We start from the raw sequence: 17,394 nt of genomic DNA, 5'->3' as shown, positions 1-17,394 counted from the left end.
GTGCATTTCAAAGGAGGATCTCGTTTGTGGTATATCTGTGTACATTCTAAGAACAGTACTGGGGAAGTATAATATGACAATCAGCCCTCCTTGGGCCATGAGAAAAGAATGCAGAAGGTGGGGGGAGTGTTTGGTTTAAAAAATTTCATATACAGCATATGTATTTTGAGTACCATTCTAGGATAAACATGTCAATTTGTCTGTCTCTCTTCTAGGCGGTTAAATACATTGAATAAGTGTGCAGCAATGAAAGTGGAAATAAACCGGCAAAGAAAGCGGGTATGTCTCCAAATTATATTGATTGTTTTTTCTTTTCTTGAAATATAAGCTTTATAACACCAAAAGCACTGGCACATAAGAATATTATTTATTGAGAAACTTATTGCTTCTGTTTGAGTAGTTGGTGTAACACAGTATCGGGTGTTAGCTCTCTGTGTTTCTCTGGCTCCAAGTGGCTGCTTTGTACATGCACGGCCCTCTTGGATGCTAGACGTACACCTTTGGTAGGTTCCCTGCCATCACCAGGGGAAATTCCAGATGGCCCCAGATTAATCAGTACTTCACCATTGGAATGTGAGGCTGTGCTTTGTATGCAGGATCTGGTTCTCCCCTACTCTCCTTTTCTCAGAACTACATAGTGGAGTGTGCTTAAAGCAGCTGGGTGTGGGGTGTGGAGCAAGTCTCTCAAAGTCAAAAGTACAAATTGTACAGGTTTATTTCTGTGTGCATCTAAAGAGATACTAAGGAAAAATCTAAAATGGGGAAGCTATAGAGTATGGGGGCGAGGGGAAGTAAAACTCATTTCTTGTTAACTAGATACAGTATTCAGCTTGTCTCCCTGCCTTGGCCAAAGGTTCAGCCTTTCATGCAGTTGGTTTCTGGACTTGGCAAAAGGAGACAAAAGCTGGCTTCTTTGGGGCCTATATTTCTTGGAGTTCTCATGGCAGGAGTTTCCTTTTTAGACCAATCAAAAGTGTGGTTTCCAGGCCTTGACCGATAAACTTTTTCCTTAGGGTCCTAGGCTGCTTTATGCACGGCCTGTAAATGGTGTAGGATGTAAAGAGGAAGGGAGAGTTGTCAGTTTGGGGAAATTGTTTATTGACGATCAACTGTGACAGATGACCAAGGTGTGACATCTCTATGTTCCTTCTTTCTCTTTCTCCCCTTCTCAGTCTTGTAAGCTGTGCCTAGCTTTGTGCTTTACTTCAAACTCAAAAGCAGAACAAGCCTATGTCTTTCATACAATGTAAGGCCCTGTTCATAACAGTCAGTACAGACAAGGTACTGAGAATGGAGGAGTACTTGAGGTTTATGTTATGCAGATGTTCTTCAAGTGTTTCAGGCATTTTTGAACCTGTTCTCATTGGTAGTCAATTGAGTGGAGCTGGGAGTTGAGTGATCTGTTTCACATACCATGTTGTCCCAGTACTGAGGGCATGTAAGACAAAATGAGGCAGCAGAATCCTGAGGTATACAATAAACTGTACACTAGATGTGAAGAATCACATTTTAATTTTTTTCCCTACTGAAGAAAGCCTGCAAACAGAAAATTGGCACAGCAGGGAGTAGGTTGATCTAGAATTTCCCCCTTCAGTTTCGACAATTGATTTTTTAAAACATACATTTGTGTATTCCAAAATCACATCCTTTACTTGCTGAAGTTTATGCTCAGGATCTGACCATCATATGTTTCTGTATGCCTTCAGACTTGAGTCTTACACTGCTGTTAAAGATCTGCTTTGGGAAAACATGAAAAAGCCCTGGATCATGCTCTCCAAACTAGCATTAGCCTAATTTCTGAGTGATGTCTACATATGGACGAGCTGTAGCATGTTCTCTCCTTGCATAGTCCAATGTTGCTCGTATTACCCTGGTGCTGTGGGAAGAAGTGCAGTCTCTGTGCCACTGAAATAATGTAAGAACCAACCCTGAGTTGAATTCTGGAGTCTCCATTTTGATTTTATTGAGCAGATTTAAGCTAACTTAAAACAATGATTAGCATATTTACCTTGCAGTGGTTTAAATAATTACTTATAACTGAAACAGTGTAACTGTCAAGCTGGAGCCAGAAAGCAAAATGTAAATCCTTTTTAAAGTTTTTAAATCATGTTAAAATCAATTGGGCTTGCTTACAATAGTTGGGCTTCACAAAGGGTATTTGTGCTTGCGTACCAAGTGCTTTCTGGCATTAATCTTTCACCCCTTCATGGAATGCTACAACTGTGGGCATGGCTTTTCAAGACCATGGACGGGGAGGGATGCTCCTGAAAGGGGGGACTGCTGTAATTGATTTATCATTCATACTTACCTTTTAAATGTCTTTCTGTTCTTTAAGAGTGATGAATCTGAAGAGGATGAACCCTGTGCAATAAGTACCAAATGGACCTACGAAAAGTGTACTCAGAGATGGTCTCGTCTTGAGAGTTTGGAAGGTTTTGGAGCTTCAGTTGCTGACAATCTGAGGCTTAAGAGCATTGGCAGCGGGGATATAGCTTTTTCTGACCAGGGGGAGAGGAATGATGAATCTTCAGTTCACAGTACTAGCAGTGGTGATAGTGACTTAATCAGCTTTCCAAAGACTTTTGAGGATGTGGAGACTAGCAGGAGTTCATCAACGTGTTCCTCAAATAAATTGGCATCTCCAGACTCTACCTTCAGTTGCTCTTCGTCTCCTGGTGAAACCTTGAACATAATCAGTGAGGACAAGCTCTTGGATAAACCATCCAGCAAAAAGGGAAGGAGCTTCCTAAAGAAAATGGAGAAGCTGCGGATAAGGAGCAGCAGTCTAAAGAGAGAACCTCAATCAAAGGCCAAACCCATTATCAGTGAGCCTATTCTTTTAGAGGGACTGACTGAAGAAAAGCTGAGAAACCTCAATTGTGTGAATATTAGCGATATGTCCAACAGCCAGGCGATGCAGTCCTCTTCTTACTCACCACAGAGCTGCAGTAGCAGCAGCCAATCAGAAAACAGCAGCACTGTGAGCACCCCAAGCCCTGTTATCAAAGCCAGGCGGCACAGTCACAGAGGAGGGATGTATGCAGAGGGTTATGATTCCCACAAGCTTTCCTTATGGAATGATCTCTCTGAGCATAATTTGAAAAATGAGATAAATTTGCACGAAAACAAAGTATTTCAAGTACCACAGGGCCATAAGCCTGGGACATTCCCCAAAGCACTGACTTGCAGCCTTTTGTCCCCTCTAGATAACACAGCTGTGAACTGGAGAACTGGGAGTTTTCACGGGTGCCGGAGAAATAGGGTTCATATTGGTTCTCAAGACTCTGAAACTCCGCCTGATTCTCTTTCACTAATAGATAACAGACTGAGCATATATGACAATGTACCTGGCATTCCTGTCCATATTAACAAAGTGGATGCATCAGAGACGGGAGATGATGATGTCTTTACAGAACTAGACAATGTTATGGAACATGTTAATGGTCTTAGGAAGTTGGTCAGTCAGTGGTCAGAGAAATTCTCTGATGATGGGGATTCAGACTCTGCTAGTCACTCCAACCACTCCATTTCTCCATGCCCATCATCTCCTAAGGAGATCCATCTGGAGATTAAAAAGCATCCAGAGAAGTTGACAGAACTGCCTGCCATTGATGGAGAAGACAACTGCAAGAGTACCAGTGAGCATCGCCTTGCAGAATTGGCTTATGTTACAGAAACGGGGATAAGACTGACACCAGCATGTTCTGTCAGGTCAGCTGCATATGGGTTACCAAGGATCAAGAAATAAAATAAAGCTGTTGTAGCATAGTGGTAAAGAGGCGACCTCTGAGCCAGCTGTGTATCCTTAGTGACTTCATCTAAGGACAAACAGCAACTATCTGCCTCTTGATCTCATTCCACATCTGCAGTGTGTGGATTATGATAGTGATCTACCTTTATAGGACTATTGTAATGATTAATAAGATGATATATAGTTAAAATTGTTTCATCAGTTAACTTGTCTGTAGCTCTTTTTCTGTGAATTGATAGGATAACAGTCCACACACTTGAGCACTGGGTACTACCTGGTGTATAAAGCAACATGTGTCTTTTACTTATACCAAGAGCTGAGATGAGCAGCATGTAACAGATGTTAGAAAGGACAGAAAATCCGTGACCATTTTCTGAACTACCTGCTAGGGATTTTTTCATTGGGATCATAAAGTTAGAACTTGTTTTTTAAAGTATTCAATACATTTTTGGCTGTGTTTTAAAATGGGTTAATTGGTTTAACTTAAAGCAGTACAGTGTGTGCTTGCTTCATTTAATTGGCAGTGCTGGGAATAGTTTTACTGCAAGCAAAGTGCCTTAAGATTTTGATGCTTAATTTCCAAGGTAGTATACTGACTAAGCAGTTAGTGTCTAATCAGAAGCAATTATCTATGAATTTTTGAGTTTTACAAAGAGTTCCCTCTTTGTATTTGGGATAAAAAGCATTAGAACTAAGCATATTTAAACTTTCCCCCCCCCCAGACCCGTGGGAAGATATCGGTCTACTGAGGAAGACATACATTTGGAAACTCTTTCTGTACAAATTGACAGCCAGTCAGCAGCCCACCTAAACCGAATACAGAAGCTAGCTTTGTTAAAACTGACTTCTTTAATGGACAAATACACTCCTTCTAGCAAGCAAGGATGGAATTGGTAAGTTGAAATGAAAGGCAAGAATTTTTCTCCAAGTATTTTTCTGAAGTGAAGCATTCAGCTGTCTAAGATCTTGTATTGGAAATTAAATATTATTTGTAATCAGAAGCAGAAACTACTGGCTTCCTCCCAAACTATATTCTGTTCCTGTCTGTGGGGCATCAAGTGTAGAATTCCCTCAAATTAAAGTGCCAGTTCTCATTTATTTGTTCATTATCTTGAGTCTGTAGTCAAGTGGCTGAGGGTAAACAAACTGAAGCTTATTCTAGACAAGACAAAGGTAAAGCAGGTTAGAATGGCAGAGTATGTGACTAGTGTTGATCTACAAGATATAGCTATAGTTAAGCTTTCCTTAGTAGATTAAGTTATGAGCTCTTGGAGGCACTCTTGGACCTGGCCTTGTTAATAGATAAGCAGGGCAGCAATGTTGCTAGGAGTATCTTCTTTCAGTTACATTGTGCTTGTAAAAACTGTCCACTAATTTAGACTCTGCTGACCAAGCCATGCTGCTTTTGAAGATGTCCCTGAAGCTTCAGTTGGTACAAAATGTGGAGTCATTTGCTCAGAACACGCAACTGAATCGCACCAGTTCTCTATTTGCTTCTGTGCCCAATTCAAAGTGTTGTTTGTTACACTTCATTAGCCCTTCATGGTCCACGGAGAGCCATTGTTATCAAATCGCATTTCCCAGTGTACTCCCATGTGCCAGTTATAATCTGCAGCCATTCTCCTTATGGAGCTGTCTCTTAGGTCAGCTTACCATCTGTCAGCTTGCCACCCCTGCTCAACCAGCAGGCAGGAGGAAATTAAAGGGGGAAACAGACTCACTGGCAGGTTCATGTGCTCACTGGTGATGTAATGATGCTGCTGCTGCACGCACACTGACATCACTTCCCGTGTGCCAGGAAATGAAATCATCTCTTTGCTGCTGAAGCCATGATATTGGGCAAAAAACAGAGTTTTGCCTCCAGACCACATCGGTTCCAGTTATATCACTGGTGAGTGCACAAACAGGCTGGTAATCCCACTCCTACTCCTGCCCCCCACATTTCTGGTTGCTCAGGGTGACCTGGCAGCCCTACTTTTGGGATAGCCTGTATGGCAACAGCTAAGTCAAAGGTATTTTGTGTGGTTGGCCCAGTCCTCTGGAATACCTGTTAGAGTGGGTGCAGAGAGTACTTTTACTTGCTGTATTTAGGAAGGAAAATACAACCGTTTTATTTCAGAGGGCATTTGGTGGGCAATACAATTTTTTCACAGGTTTGGCTTGTTTTTAATTTGTACACCATTTTATTTTACTATTGTGTTATGATCTTGTGTCCTTGAAAATTGTTGTGCTGAATCTGTGGAGATAAGATAGAATATAAATATTTTAAATATATAAATAAACTAGCAAATTTTAACTTCCTTGCTTGCAAAAAATTGAGGTTTGTCACAGTTTTGGCAATGCTTTGGCAGGGAACTGAATTTGATACTTTGAAGACACAACTTGATGTGTAGATTCACAGCCATCTAGAAATTGTGATTTTTAAACAGCAGTTTCACATTAATTATTTATTTAATTCGTTTTGTGATACTGAAAAATTACTACCTTCTATTTGAGAATAAACAGAGATAATTTGCCACTCTTGGCAAATTCAGCAATTCCAGTGCTCTTAACTGGTTGTCCTCTTCTATATATTTTAAGGATTTAGCATTACCGAAGACTTTTAATTGCAACCAGCAATTCCTGGTGAGCAATTCTACCTTTTTAGTTTCTGAATTCTTCAGAAAGCCCAGCAAGCTAATGAATTACATTGAATTTTCAGGACTGTTCCAAAGTTCATTAGAAAAATAAAAGCCCCCGATTATAAGGACAAAAATATATTTGGAGTACCACTATTGTTAAATGTCCAGAGAACAAGTCATCCACTTCCAAGGAGCATACTCCAAGCCATGGACTACTTAAGAGACAATTTTCTTGACCAGGTATTGTATGAAAAACAATTCAGCTCATGGGCTTAGTACGTACCTGTTCTTTTCATAGTCTGTAACTGAAAATGGGATGTGAGATGTAGCCCACATCTATATCCTCTTACTAGCACTGTGCATTCTCATTCTTTCCTAGGAATGTTAATGTGTTAAATAAAATCATGTTCTGTGATGTCTCTCCCTTTGGCAATTGTTGTTCCCCTCACACCTATTTGCCATTTGCTGCTGATTTATTTTAGTGGGATGGGGAGTGCTTGCAGCCATGCTAATTTACAGTGCATTCTTAAGGTTTTACCTCTCGTACTGGAGTAATTTCAAAAGCTGGTTTTGCACAGACCAGTTATCAGTAACCAGTAACGCTTGAGCATATCCATTGTTTCAGAAAGATCCGAACCCACGTTACACTGGGCAGAAAGGCATGTATGTAGGAAACTGTACAAATATTACGCTAGGGGTAAAAGGGGATAAAGTCAGCCAGGAGAGCTGCTGCGCATAACAGTCTGAAAATGAATTAACCTATGTGCACTCATTGTTCATTGTCTGCATTCTCAAGTGATAACTTGCCTTAGTAATCATCACAGTTCAAGCACCACAGACAGAGTTTTCATAGCACCTCACATCACTGCAGACCAATGCCTTTCAGCAGAGGTAACTCACATGTCTCACCTTGGAGGCTAATAAGGAGGGAAGAGGGTACAAGAAGGTGTGTGCATCAGTCAGCCGTGAGTGTCCAATATAATGCATATCATGCTGAATATGAAAGATTTTGTGATCCATTCTTCTGTAGTTTATTAACAAAGCCAGTACACAGCTCGTGGAAGCTTAATTTTGTGCAAGTTATATATCATATTTAGGCCAATGGATTTTTTCCCCATTGACTGGAACTTTACTTTCATATTTTCACTTTCATAGGTTGGCCTTTTCAGAAAGTCTGGTGTTAAATCTAGGATCCTCTCCTTAAGGGAAATGAATGAAAATGACCCTCACAATGTAACTTATGAGGGACAGTCAGCATTTGATGTGGCAGATATGGTGAAACAGTATTTCCGAGATCTTCCAGAACCTATATTCACAAGCAAGCTCTGTGAAACTTTCCTTCACATCTACCAATGTATGTAGTAGCAACCTTAATTCTAACCTGTTTTAAATGATGGTGATACAAATAATTGGTTGTCTTACCTACTTGTGATTCCACTTTGAAGTATGATTTGAATAAACATATTTAAGGCACAAATCAAGAAGGGTTTTAGTCCAGTGGTACCTTAGAGACCAACAATTTTTTTTTCAGTGTAAGCTTTTGAGAGTCAGAGCTCCCTTCTTCAGACAATAACTACTAAGGAAAGGAGCTCTGACACTTGGAAGCTTACACTCTGAAAAAACCTTGTTGGTTTAATCCAGTTGCCACTGGATTAAAATCCTGCTGTTCTACTGCAGACCAACATGGCTACCCACCTAAATCAAGAAGGGAAAGACAAAATAGAAGTATGATGATGATTCTTTTTGAATAGCTCCAGCTAAAATAGTAAAGAGTCCAGTAGCACCTTTAAGACTAACCAACTTGCTTGTAGCATAAGCTTTCGAGAACCACAGCTCTCCTCATCAGTTGCATCTGACGAAGAGAGCTGTGGTTCTCAAAAGCTTATGCTACAATCAAGTTGATTAGTCTTCAAGGTGCTACTGGACTCTTTACTATTTTGCAACTACAGACTAACAACGGCTAATTCCTCTGGAACTATTTGAGATTTGTTTTAACACTTTTAAGAACTGTTTACTTGGAATTTCAGTTGGTCATTTTACAATAACTTTAAGGAAGCCAAGGAATTGCTTATATATACTGCTGGATTTTCTTGATTTATGACTGTGTTGTAAGCATAAGGGCATGGAAATTAGATATAAGTAGTTGTTTTTCTGTTGAAATTAAAAATGTGAATTCATAGGCAGGATGATTGTATTCTCCCTTCATAGCACCTGGAAACTTTGTCATGTCTGTCTGTCTCTTTTTCTAGATGTGCCAAAAGATCAGCAATTTTGTGCTGTCCAGGCTGCTGCTATTCTGCTTCCAGATGAAAACCGTGAAGCTTTGAAAATCCTACTCTTCTTTCTCAGGGACGTAGTAGCTTTCGTTGAGGAAAACCAAATGACACCTACCAATCTTGCTGTTTGCCTAGCACCATCTTTGTTTCACCTGAACACATTGAGAAGAGAGAGTTCCTCATCATCTAGGTATTTTTGCTTAAATAAAGCTTCTTGGAATTGTGCTGATCAGCAAAAAGAAAAATACATTGCCCTTTTAATGTTAAGTAGTCAGTCAATATTAGCAAGAAATGAATATTATCTTATGTTGCTATTTATTTACAGGTGCCCTTCTTTCCATGCTGTGTGGCATTGTTGGTTTTGGTTATGTCCTGGTGCAGATAATAGGCTTGAGAAACTTATAACATGGTTTACTCTTGAGTAAGATGTTGACTATATGATGGCTGCAAATTAACAAAACTTTTTTTGTTCCAGATATACAATTCAGAATGTGTAATAATGCTTTCTTACATGGTTGTCTTAAAAGTTAAATCGGTGCATATCTATCTACAGTTAATTCTGTACCAAAACTGACAGTAACAGAACAAAAGTAGCAGTTTAGTGTAATCTTCAGACTCACTCATCCAACTGACTCTGAACAATCCCATCAGAAACCAACTGTCAGCCCTTCAGCCGGGTTCTAATTGACCAATCAGAGAGGAAGGAGCAGTGTGTCTCTGAAGCCCTCCATTCTAAGCAAGAGTTAACTTTCTTCCAGCTCTCTTATTGTTGCACTTAGGAAACCTGCTTTCAAGTGCAGTCTGTCACAAATGATTAGCACATGGGTGTGGCTGTGAGGTTAAAAAAAGGCATGCTTTATGCTTAATGAAACAAGTGTTGGCTTAACCAGAAACAGAGTTTATTTATAAGTACATATGCATTATGGTTGGAAAGTATTTATAAGTGTATTAATTTCAGAATAGGTTTGTAAGGTTGGTGGTTTCAAAATAGGCTTAGATCCTTAAATATTTATTCACAGACCCAGTCACAAAGACTGATTTTCCACACACTTGCCACTTAGGCTAAAAATATTCCCCAAAGAGAAGAAGATGGAATTATCTGAGTTCACATGCCACAGAGGCTGATTTCCTCCATCAAGCAAAAATACACAAACTTCTTCAATCACAGAATAACTCTCTCATCTCACCCACATGAAGACCTCCACACAGATTCACTAAACCAGACAGACTACTTTACTCTGAGTAAAACTGTACTTTATTCTGCCCCCTAGGGTACAGCAATCATCCAATCACAGCATGTGTCACTCATCTAACCAGCCTCCCTCCTTCTTGCTTTAGAGAACTGCATTTTTAACTACAGTAATGTACATTCTAAAACCTCACATTAACAAACAGAAATAAAATAAAAGCTATTTATACAGCAAGACATTACAGTCCCCCCCACCCCTATTCTTCGTAGAGGAACACTGTCTCTTTTCTAGACCTGTGTTTTAGGAAGCAACATCTGGTAGCTATTCTGTATTATTGTCACTAGGGTTAGATAATAGGGTTAATGGTGACTTGTTCCATTTAAATATTAACTTCTTGCAATTGGATTTGCATTCCTTGAGGCTATTCCAAGCATGGTAAGGATATAAAATTAGACTGTAGAGAACATGCAACTTGGCAATGAACTTTCACTTTCATTTTCAAGCGCAACTTGACTTGACTGGCACATCTCAAAGTATCTAGATACAGAACTGGTCTTTTCTGTGTTTATACCTACAAGGGACCTTTCATTTTCTTTCCTCAGTAATGAGGATGTGGCTGCTTCTCATGACATTGGTGGGAGGGACTGATTGTGTTTTTGTTATCTGACACTGATAATCACGTGTCCTATAGAGTCTCTCAGTTTGCACTCACAGCCAAAAAGATAAGATCTAAGGTGGTACTGAATGAGGCTGCTTCATGATCCCTGGGATAGTTTGGCATACTGTATTGTTTTAATTAATTTTAGTAACCTATATAAACTGTGATAAGGGACTTAATTGTTTATTAGTCAATGTTTGGTGAATTGTGACGGCCTATGGCTATAGACAATAAACTCTTTTGATTTGACTGCCATGTCAGCTACTTCCTATGCACATTTCCTGAAATGCTGGCACTAGAACTTCTTTAATGAGATCTTGAATTCCTATGTTGGCTGAACAATGTGGTGAGAAACCATGCTGTTCCACCCTGGTGACATAACATGTGCACGGGCTGTAGGGAATGATTTGAGAGCCGCTTCTTTCAAATATTTCCGTAGTTGCAACCAGTAAATTTATATAAACAAACAGACTCGAATCCGTTTTTTTTTCCTGATGTCCTTCAAATAACTCAGGGTGGGTGTACAAAGGTTCCATCCTTTGAGATAAGTTAGGCTTGGTCTAGGGTCATCTAGTGCACTGTGTGGTTGAGTGTGGAATTTGAAAGTCTGTCCAGTAAAAATTTAGCATTCCACACTTCATACTACAGTGGCTCCCATAAAATGATGGCAGACGTGCTTTACATTTGGGAGTGTTCCTGGAACATGGCAACAGTGGAGAAAGGCCAGGGAAATTTGGCGGATCTTGATCTCACCAAACTAAGAGGCTTCTTAAAGCATCCCAATTAGAGTAAGGCGGCAAACACTACCTTCGAGAAGCGGATGTAACATGTCCGGTTGAAATGAGCTGATGGATTTTTCTCTTTGCCCTTGAGAAAGCTAGCGTGTATGTGTGTGTGCGAAACAAATTTTTAAGCTAGCGGTTTGTCGAGCTGAAAGAGCTGAAAGATGACACCGTGAAATATTTAATTTTGCTTGGAGCAGATGGAAATTGATATGGACCTCAGATGTTGATTGATCATCACCGTTATGGTTATTTGAAGCTCATCAGAATTCTTTTGAAGCGTTTGAAAACTTACATGGACTAAAAGAGAGTTCTATTTATGTATCACTGAACTGATTGATCATTTTCATAGAAAAGTGTTTGTAAGAAATCTGTAAAAAATGTTATATTCTAGAGATGTTCATATGCAGATGCATTGTAACAAGTGTATTTGAAAATTTAACTATTTGGAACTATTTGGAACATTTTGAATACATTGTATTAACTTTTGTAAGAGAGAGAGCTTTTGCGTTGTAGATCTTGATCTCAGACAACTGTTGGATAGTTGGAAAGTAAGGCTTTATCTCCTCTACAGTGAGGCGAGCAAGCTACCCTGTTTGCACCAATCGTGGTGAAATGAGAAAATTCTTTGGAGTAACATCAGTAATTTAGAAACTGCATTAGGAAGTGGAGTAAAAATCTGGTTGTTTTAGAAATGTACTGGTGCCAAAAATCTGAGGGCATGGTGATAGAAATAGGAAAAGCTGTGTTTTAGGAAAGAACAACCCTTTCATTTTTTGCTTGTGTATGGCAGACTAATGTTGTTTAGGGAGCAAAAATCTATTTCTTAAAAGAGAAGCATTAGGGGAAATGATGGCTAAATCTTTGAGAGAGGTAAAGAGAGGTAAAACATGAGAGGAATGTGTTTTTAAAAAGAATACACATCCCAGATGTGTATCGGGCTATAAAACAAGTCCAGTGATGCTTAGCATTCCCCGGAAAGATGAATCAACAACTGAGCTGATGACAGCCCTGTCACTCATAGTGAGTGAGTGAAACTCTGTCAGAGCCAGGAATGTATTGGAAGAATTGATAGATGTTTCAGTAGCAAAGTACAATCTTTGGAAAAAAGCGACCTGTTGGAGGAGGGCCTGTACATTCAGATTCTTTTTAAAAATAACTTTATATAGTTAGGATGGTTGTTGGGGGTTTTCCGGGCTGTATTGCCGTGGTCTTGGCATTGTAGTTCCTGACGTTTCGCCAGCAGCTGTGGCTGGCATCTTCAGAGGTGTAGCACCAAAAGACAGAGATCTCTCAGTGTCACAGTGTGGAAAGGATGTAGGTCATTTGTATCTACTCAGGAGGGGTGGGGTTGAGCTGAGTCATTCTGTAAGAGTTTCCCAGGGTGTGGAATGCTAATGGCGGGAGGCTTCACTGTATCCTGAGGAGGTTCTTTTGCATATGGATTGGTGCTTGATGTGCTAATCTTCTCTGCAGGGCTATTGTCGGGTGTGGAGTGTTTTGTTGGCCTGGTGTTTTTCAGAACTGGAGCCCATGCTCTGTTCATTCTTAAGGTTTCTTCTTTCCTGTTGAAGTTTTGCTTATGCTTGTGAATTTCAATGGCTTCCCTGTGCAGTCTGACAAAGTAGTTGGAAGTGTTGTCCAGTATTTTGGTGTCCTGGAATAAGATACTGTGCCCTGTTTGAGTTAACTCAAACAGGGCACAGTATCTTATTCCAGGACACCAAAATACTGGACAACACTTCCAACTACTTTGTCAGACTGCACAGGGAAGCCATTGAAATTCACAAGCATAAGCAAAACTTCAACAGGAAAGAAGAAACCTTAAGAATGAACAGAGCATGGGCTCCAGTTCTGAAAAACACCAGGCCAACAAAACACTCCACACCCGACAATAGCCCTGCAGAGAAGATTAGCACATCAAGCACCAATCCATATGCAAAAGAACCTCCTCAGGATACAGTGAAGCCTCCCGCCATTAGCATTCCACACCCTGGGAAACTCTTACAGAATGACTCAGCTCAACCCCACCCCTCCTGAGTAGATACAAATGACCTACATCCTTTCCACACTGTGACACTGAGAGATCTCTGTCTTTTGGTGCTACACCTCTGAAGATGCCAGCCACAGCTGCTGGCGAAACGTCAGGAACTACAATGCCAAGACCACGGCAATACAGCCCGGAAAACCCCCAACAACCATCGTTCTCCGGCCGTGAAAGCCTTCGACAATTTATATAGTTAGTTTAAAAAGTCATTCTGTATTGTTTTAACTACCAGGTTGCTTTGAACCTTAAGGGTTAGATAAAAGGCTGCTAATACTTCATTTTCAGCATTGGGACTTCAAAGGGATCTAATCTAACAGCTCAGGCTTCAAGGATTAAAGTCAAGTATCTTTATCTTGCAATCTATGTTTAAAAATGGTCAGAAAGAATGTTCCAAGGTAAAGCTGTTAGAGATGAATGCCAGACTCTTTACAATCATAAGCTTGGCACGATGCCACAAATAAGCTTAAAATATGAATTAGCGACACTTTAGGATGGCATTGAAAGTGTTTGAGTAATATTATTAGTTTTTCCCTCTGGCTTTCTGAACTAGCTTTTAAACAAATACTTTTGATGATAGGCAGATCAGTGAGAGCCGTTTGTTCATTCAACTGACACGCAAGTGATTGTGTTAAGTCAGATTTTACTACATTATGATCTGACTCAGTAAGTAATCCATAGATGGAATTCACAAGACTGGGTTGAAAACATTTGCATACAATGTGAACCGCAATCTGTTTTGTGACCAGAAATGCAGAGTGTAGACCAAGCAATTGTCCATGCAAGGTTTTGTGTGGCTTAGGGTCTTATAATGACTTATTTGTGTGTCAGTCCCTTCAAAGGCACCTTTTAGGTGCCAGCAAGCTGCAACTTAAAGACCAGCACTCTGGTAAAATCTTTTAAATGAGATGCCATGCTGCATGAAACCTTGTATGGGTAGCAAGGGCAATTTCAGGAGGTAAATTCTGCATTCTGTGTTTTAATTGTCCACTTCTCACTGAAATGGCTACTACTCCAGACTGCAAGTCAGGGTAGGGTTACGTGACTAGGAGTGTGCGCACGCACATACACACACACACAATATTCAATTGAGTCATATCTGGGTCATAGGGATATCAAAAAAATTCAGCATCCCTGAAATCTGGGTAAAATTCTCTAATTTGTTTTGGCAAAATTAGAGAATCTAGAACTTATTTGGTTATTATTCCCTATGGGAAAAACTATCAGGAGGGATTTTTAAAGTAAACTCCACCAAATTTCCAAGGAACCTACTCCTGACTGTCCACTAAAGACTCCCCCCCCCCCAAGGTTTCAGGAAGATTGGACCCCAGGATCCAATTTTATGGGCCCCTGTACAAGGCGCCCCTAGTCACGTCCCATTTTTTCCCATGGTGGGGAAATTTCTAAGCTGGCTTTCAAGCAAAAACACAGAGGCAAGGCAGCTACTGGCCAAAGGCCCAGTCCTCCCAGAACTTGTGCCTTTAAAGCGGCATGCAAGCAACAACAACACAAGGAAAAGAGAGAAGAACAGTCAGCAAATAAATGAACAGCAACTAACTGGAAGCAAACAATTTAGAAAAATCCAAAGTACCCACCCCCCACCAGCAAAATCAATTTTTAAAAGGTAAATGGGAAGAAAAAAATTATCCCTTCCCCCCCCCCCCAAGACACCATCCAACCTCCCTCCACACAAAGACAAGAAAAAACAGTGAGTCTTATATGACTCTCAAATCAGATAGAAGTCCAAGCAGGCAGAGCAGGTCTTCCTCCAGGCAGTAGGCAGCAAATCCACTGGTGGGTGAGGTAACCCCAAAGGCAACGAGGGGAGAATAGGCCAGAGAGCAAGCAATAGCAGCGTTCAGCACGGTCTCTGTCCACAATATCCAGGAGACCAGATCCGCACAAAACGGAGTCTGCTCTGAGCCAAGCCTGGTTTTTTAACTCCTTGTAGGCAGTTTGAAAAAGGCTCTCTGCTATCCAAGAATCCCCATTGGCCAGACAAGGAGAGCTTTTGCACGTGTTGCCTCTCACACACCCCTCCCTCCTGCCTTACTCCCTGTCTCTCTCCCTCTCGTCCTGCGAGAAAGCCAGGGAAGACTCCGGAAGCCCAGGGAGCAGCTAGCCAACAGGCTGAAGCTAAGCTTGCTGAATGAACCGAATTAATCCGTCTATCTTGATCCAGCTTCCTGGATCTGACCCAGGATTCTTTAATGTGAATGGGCAAAGCTGGAGTTTGCTAAATAGGCATAAATCCTGCTTTACAGCCAGATCAGGAAAGCTGGATCACACACCCCTATATGCAACTGTGTATAAGGCAAAAGTTAAGAGTTGGATTCACAGAAGATTTCCATTAACAGAAGAGGAAAATGTTTGCAGATTTCCATTGTTTCTCTACAGACCTCCAACTCTTCCTTCATGCTGTTCTTGGAGGGTCTTCTGTCCCCCAGGTGTAGTATTTTGGAGGGCATTTGAGATGGCAAGCGGGCAGAGGCACAGAAGTTGCACTCTGATGAAAAGACTTCGGTCAAAGGAAATGTTTTTGTTGGATCTAAGCCTACAATAGACCTTTTCTCTGACATCTAGTTTTCTTTGTTGAAGGAACTTTTTTTTGAATGGGGAAGCAGCAGTGCTGTGGTGTCCTCTCTGCAGTATGAAAAAGGTATGGACATATCTACACCTCTGACGTGATTTCAGCATTCTCTCCTTTACAACCTCTTCCTTAGATCCAGCCAAAGAAAATGTAGCACTGGGAAACCTGACCAGAGAGATCTAAGTGAGAACTTAGCTGCAACTCAAGGCCTGGCCCACATGATAATGGAGTGCCACAGACTCTTTCAGGTAGGTTACTGTGCTCTGTAGGAGCCACTGCCTGACCTCATTCCTAAAGCCAGTACAGTTCCTCAACTGCAACATTTTACTGGGGTAAGGGAAACAAAGAACTGGATTCAGGCAGGGGAGGGATGCTGGATTCTCCCTCTGGTCCCATAGATGGAGTTGGAAGCAAGGAGGCTCTCATTTGGAGCAGGGTATAAGTAAAGGGATGCCATATCCTGACGGAGGGAGATGCTTGGCTGGATCTGGATCTTAATCCAGGCATTGTGAAGGGGTGCTTGGCTGCTTTGTGCCCTTATACTGATGATCCCATTGCTGCCATTGGCTGCAGAGGAGTTCTTTAAGCTAGAGCAGGACCCGGCACAATAGAGGAGTGTATAGTCCCCTTGATGATAGTTGGAAGGTGGAGGGTGGCTTCCAGCTAATGACCATGTAGCATATGGTGAAATATAAGAAATTTTCTGAAATGGTTTTGATGTCCTGCTAGTGGAGATTTAGTCATGTGCGCAAGCCATCAAGGTTGGAGCAGGACTTTTTTGGCTCATGCTCCAAGCTCCCGGACGAACAAGGGATTTAATGCACACAACTACTTCAGGTGACCATATGGCTTATTGGACAATAAGCCTGTTATTCTTCATATAATATGGGAGTAGCCCAAGTGGGTTAATGGTTTAATTTGTTGAGTGAGAGCGTTCTGTTTGGTTTCTTCTCACCTGCTTAATGTAAGATGATGCTTTTAAATTGCCTGGCTTTCTTATTCTTCAGGTTTTTCCCTTTCTGCACAAAACTGTCACGATCGATTCCTTCTTGGCTTAAATTCCAAGTGACTCAGCCTCTCCTGTTTGAGGATTCAGCCTCATTGATAAACATATGATAAAAGGAATTGTGCTTTCCAGGATGATTGAACACTTCCTTTATGACAAAAGAGAAGTGCAAGCTTTCCAGCCAAGATATGAACAGGCTGCAGATATAGTTATGGCAATTCAGTCTGATTTTCAGACTTGCCAGTATTTCTCCTTCTTCTGACACATTGATTTGTGTGGAAATTTGACCTGCTAGTATGCTGGTTACACTGAAGAATGTTTGGCATTTGGGTCTTCTGACCACTCCCCTTGGCAGCATTTGAACAAATATCAGCTGGTGCCAGGATGCATCTGGCATTGAAGCAGCCTGTGGAAAAGTCCAGCCTCCCTGGGGGAGGCAGAGATAGGCTGTTGCGTATGAGGCAGAATGGCCGCTT

The 17,394-nt window shown here is 41.0% G+C and overlaps 1 protein-coding gene across 3 annotated transcripts in view; it reads left to right on the top strand.

The window, feature by feature from the left end:
• The window catches only part of LOC129328245 (rho GTPase-activating protein 7-like), a 99,336-nt gene that overhangs the window by 73,618 nt on the left and 8,324 nt on the right, over positions 1-17,394 (top strand). For all 3 annotated transcript variants that reach the window (XM_054977177.1, XM_054977178.1, XM_054977180.1), the window contains exons 4-10: positions 216-279; positions 2,336-3,711; positions 4,474-4,644; positions 6,453-6,612; positions 7,528-7,726; positions 8,622-8,838; positions 16,046-16,160. In XM_054977177.1, coding sequence (XP_054833152.1) covers positions 216-279; positions 2,336-3,711; positions 4,474-4,644; positions 6,453-6,612; positions 7,528-7,726; positions 8,622-8,838; positions 16,046-16,160 — 2,302 coding nt within the window. The remainder of the gene's footprint in view (positions 1-215; positions 280-2,335; positions 3,712-4,473; positions 4,645-6,452; positions 6,613-7,527; positions 7,727-8,621; positions 8,839-16,045; positions 16,161-17,394) is intronic.

Source organism: Eublepharis macularius, chromosome 4 (genome assembly GCF_028583425.1).
Source record: "Eublepharis macularius isolate TG4126 chromosome 4, MPM_Emac_v1.0, whole genome shotgun sequence".
Taxonomy (NCBI): domain Eukaryota; kingdom Metazoa; phylum Chordata; class Lepidosauria; order Squamata; family Eublepharidae; genus Eublepharis; species Eublepharis macularius.
Note: the sequence above shows the minus strand (reverse complement) of the source record. Positions and strands in the feature narration are given on the sequence as shown.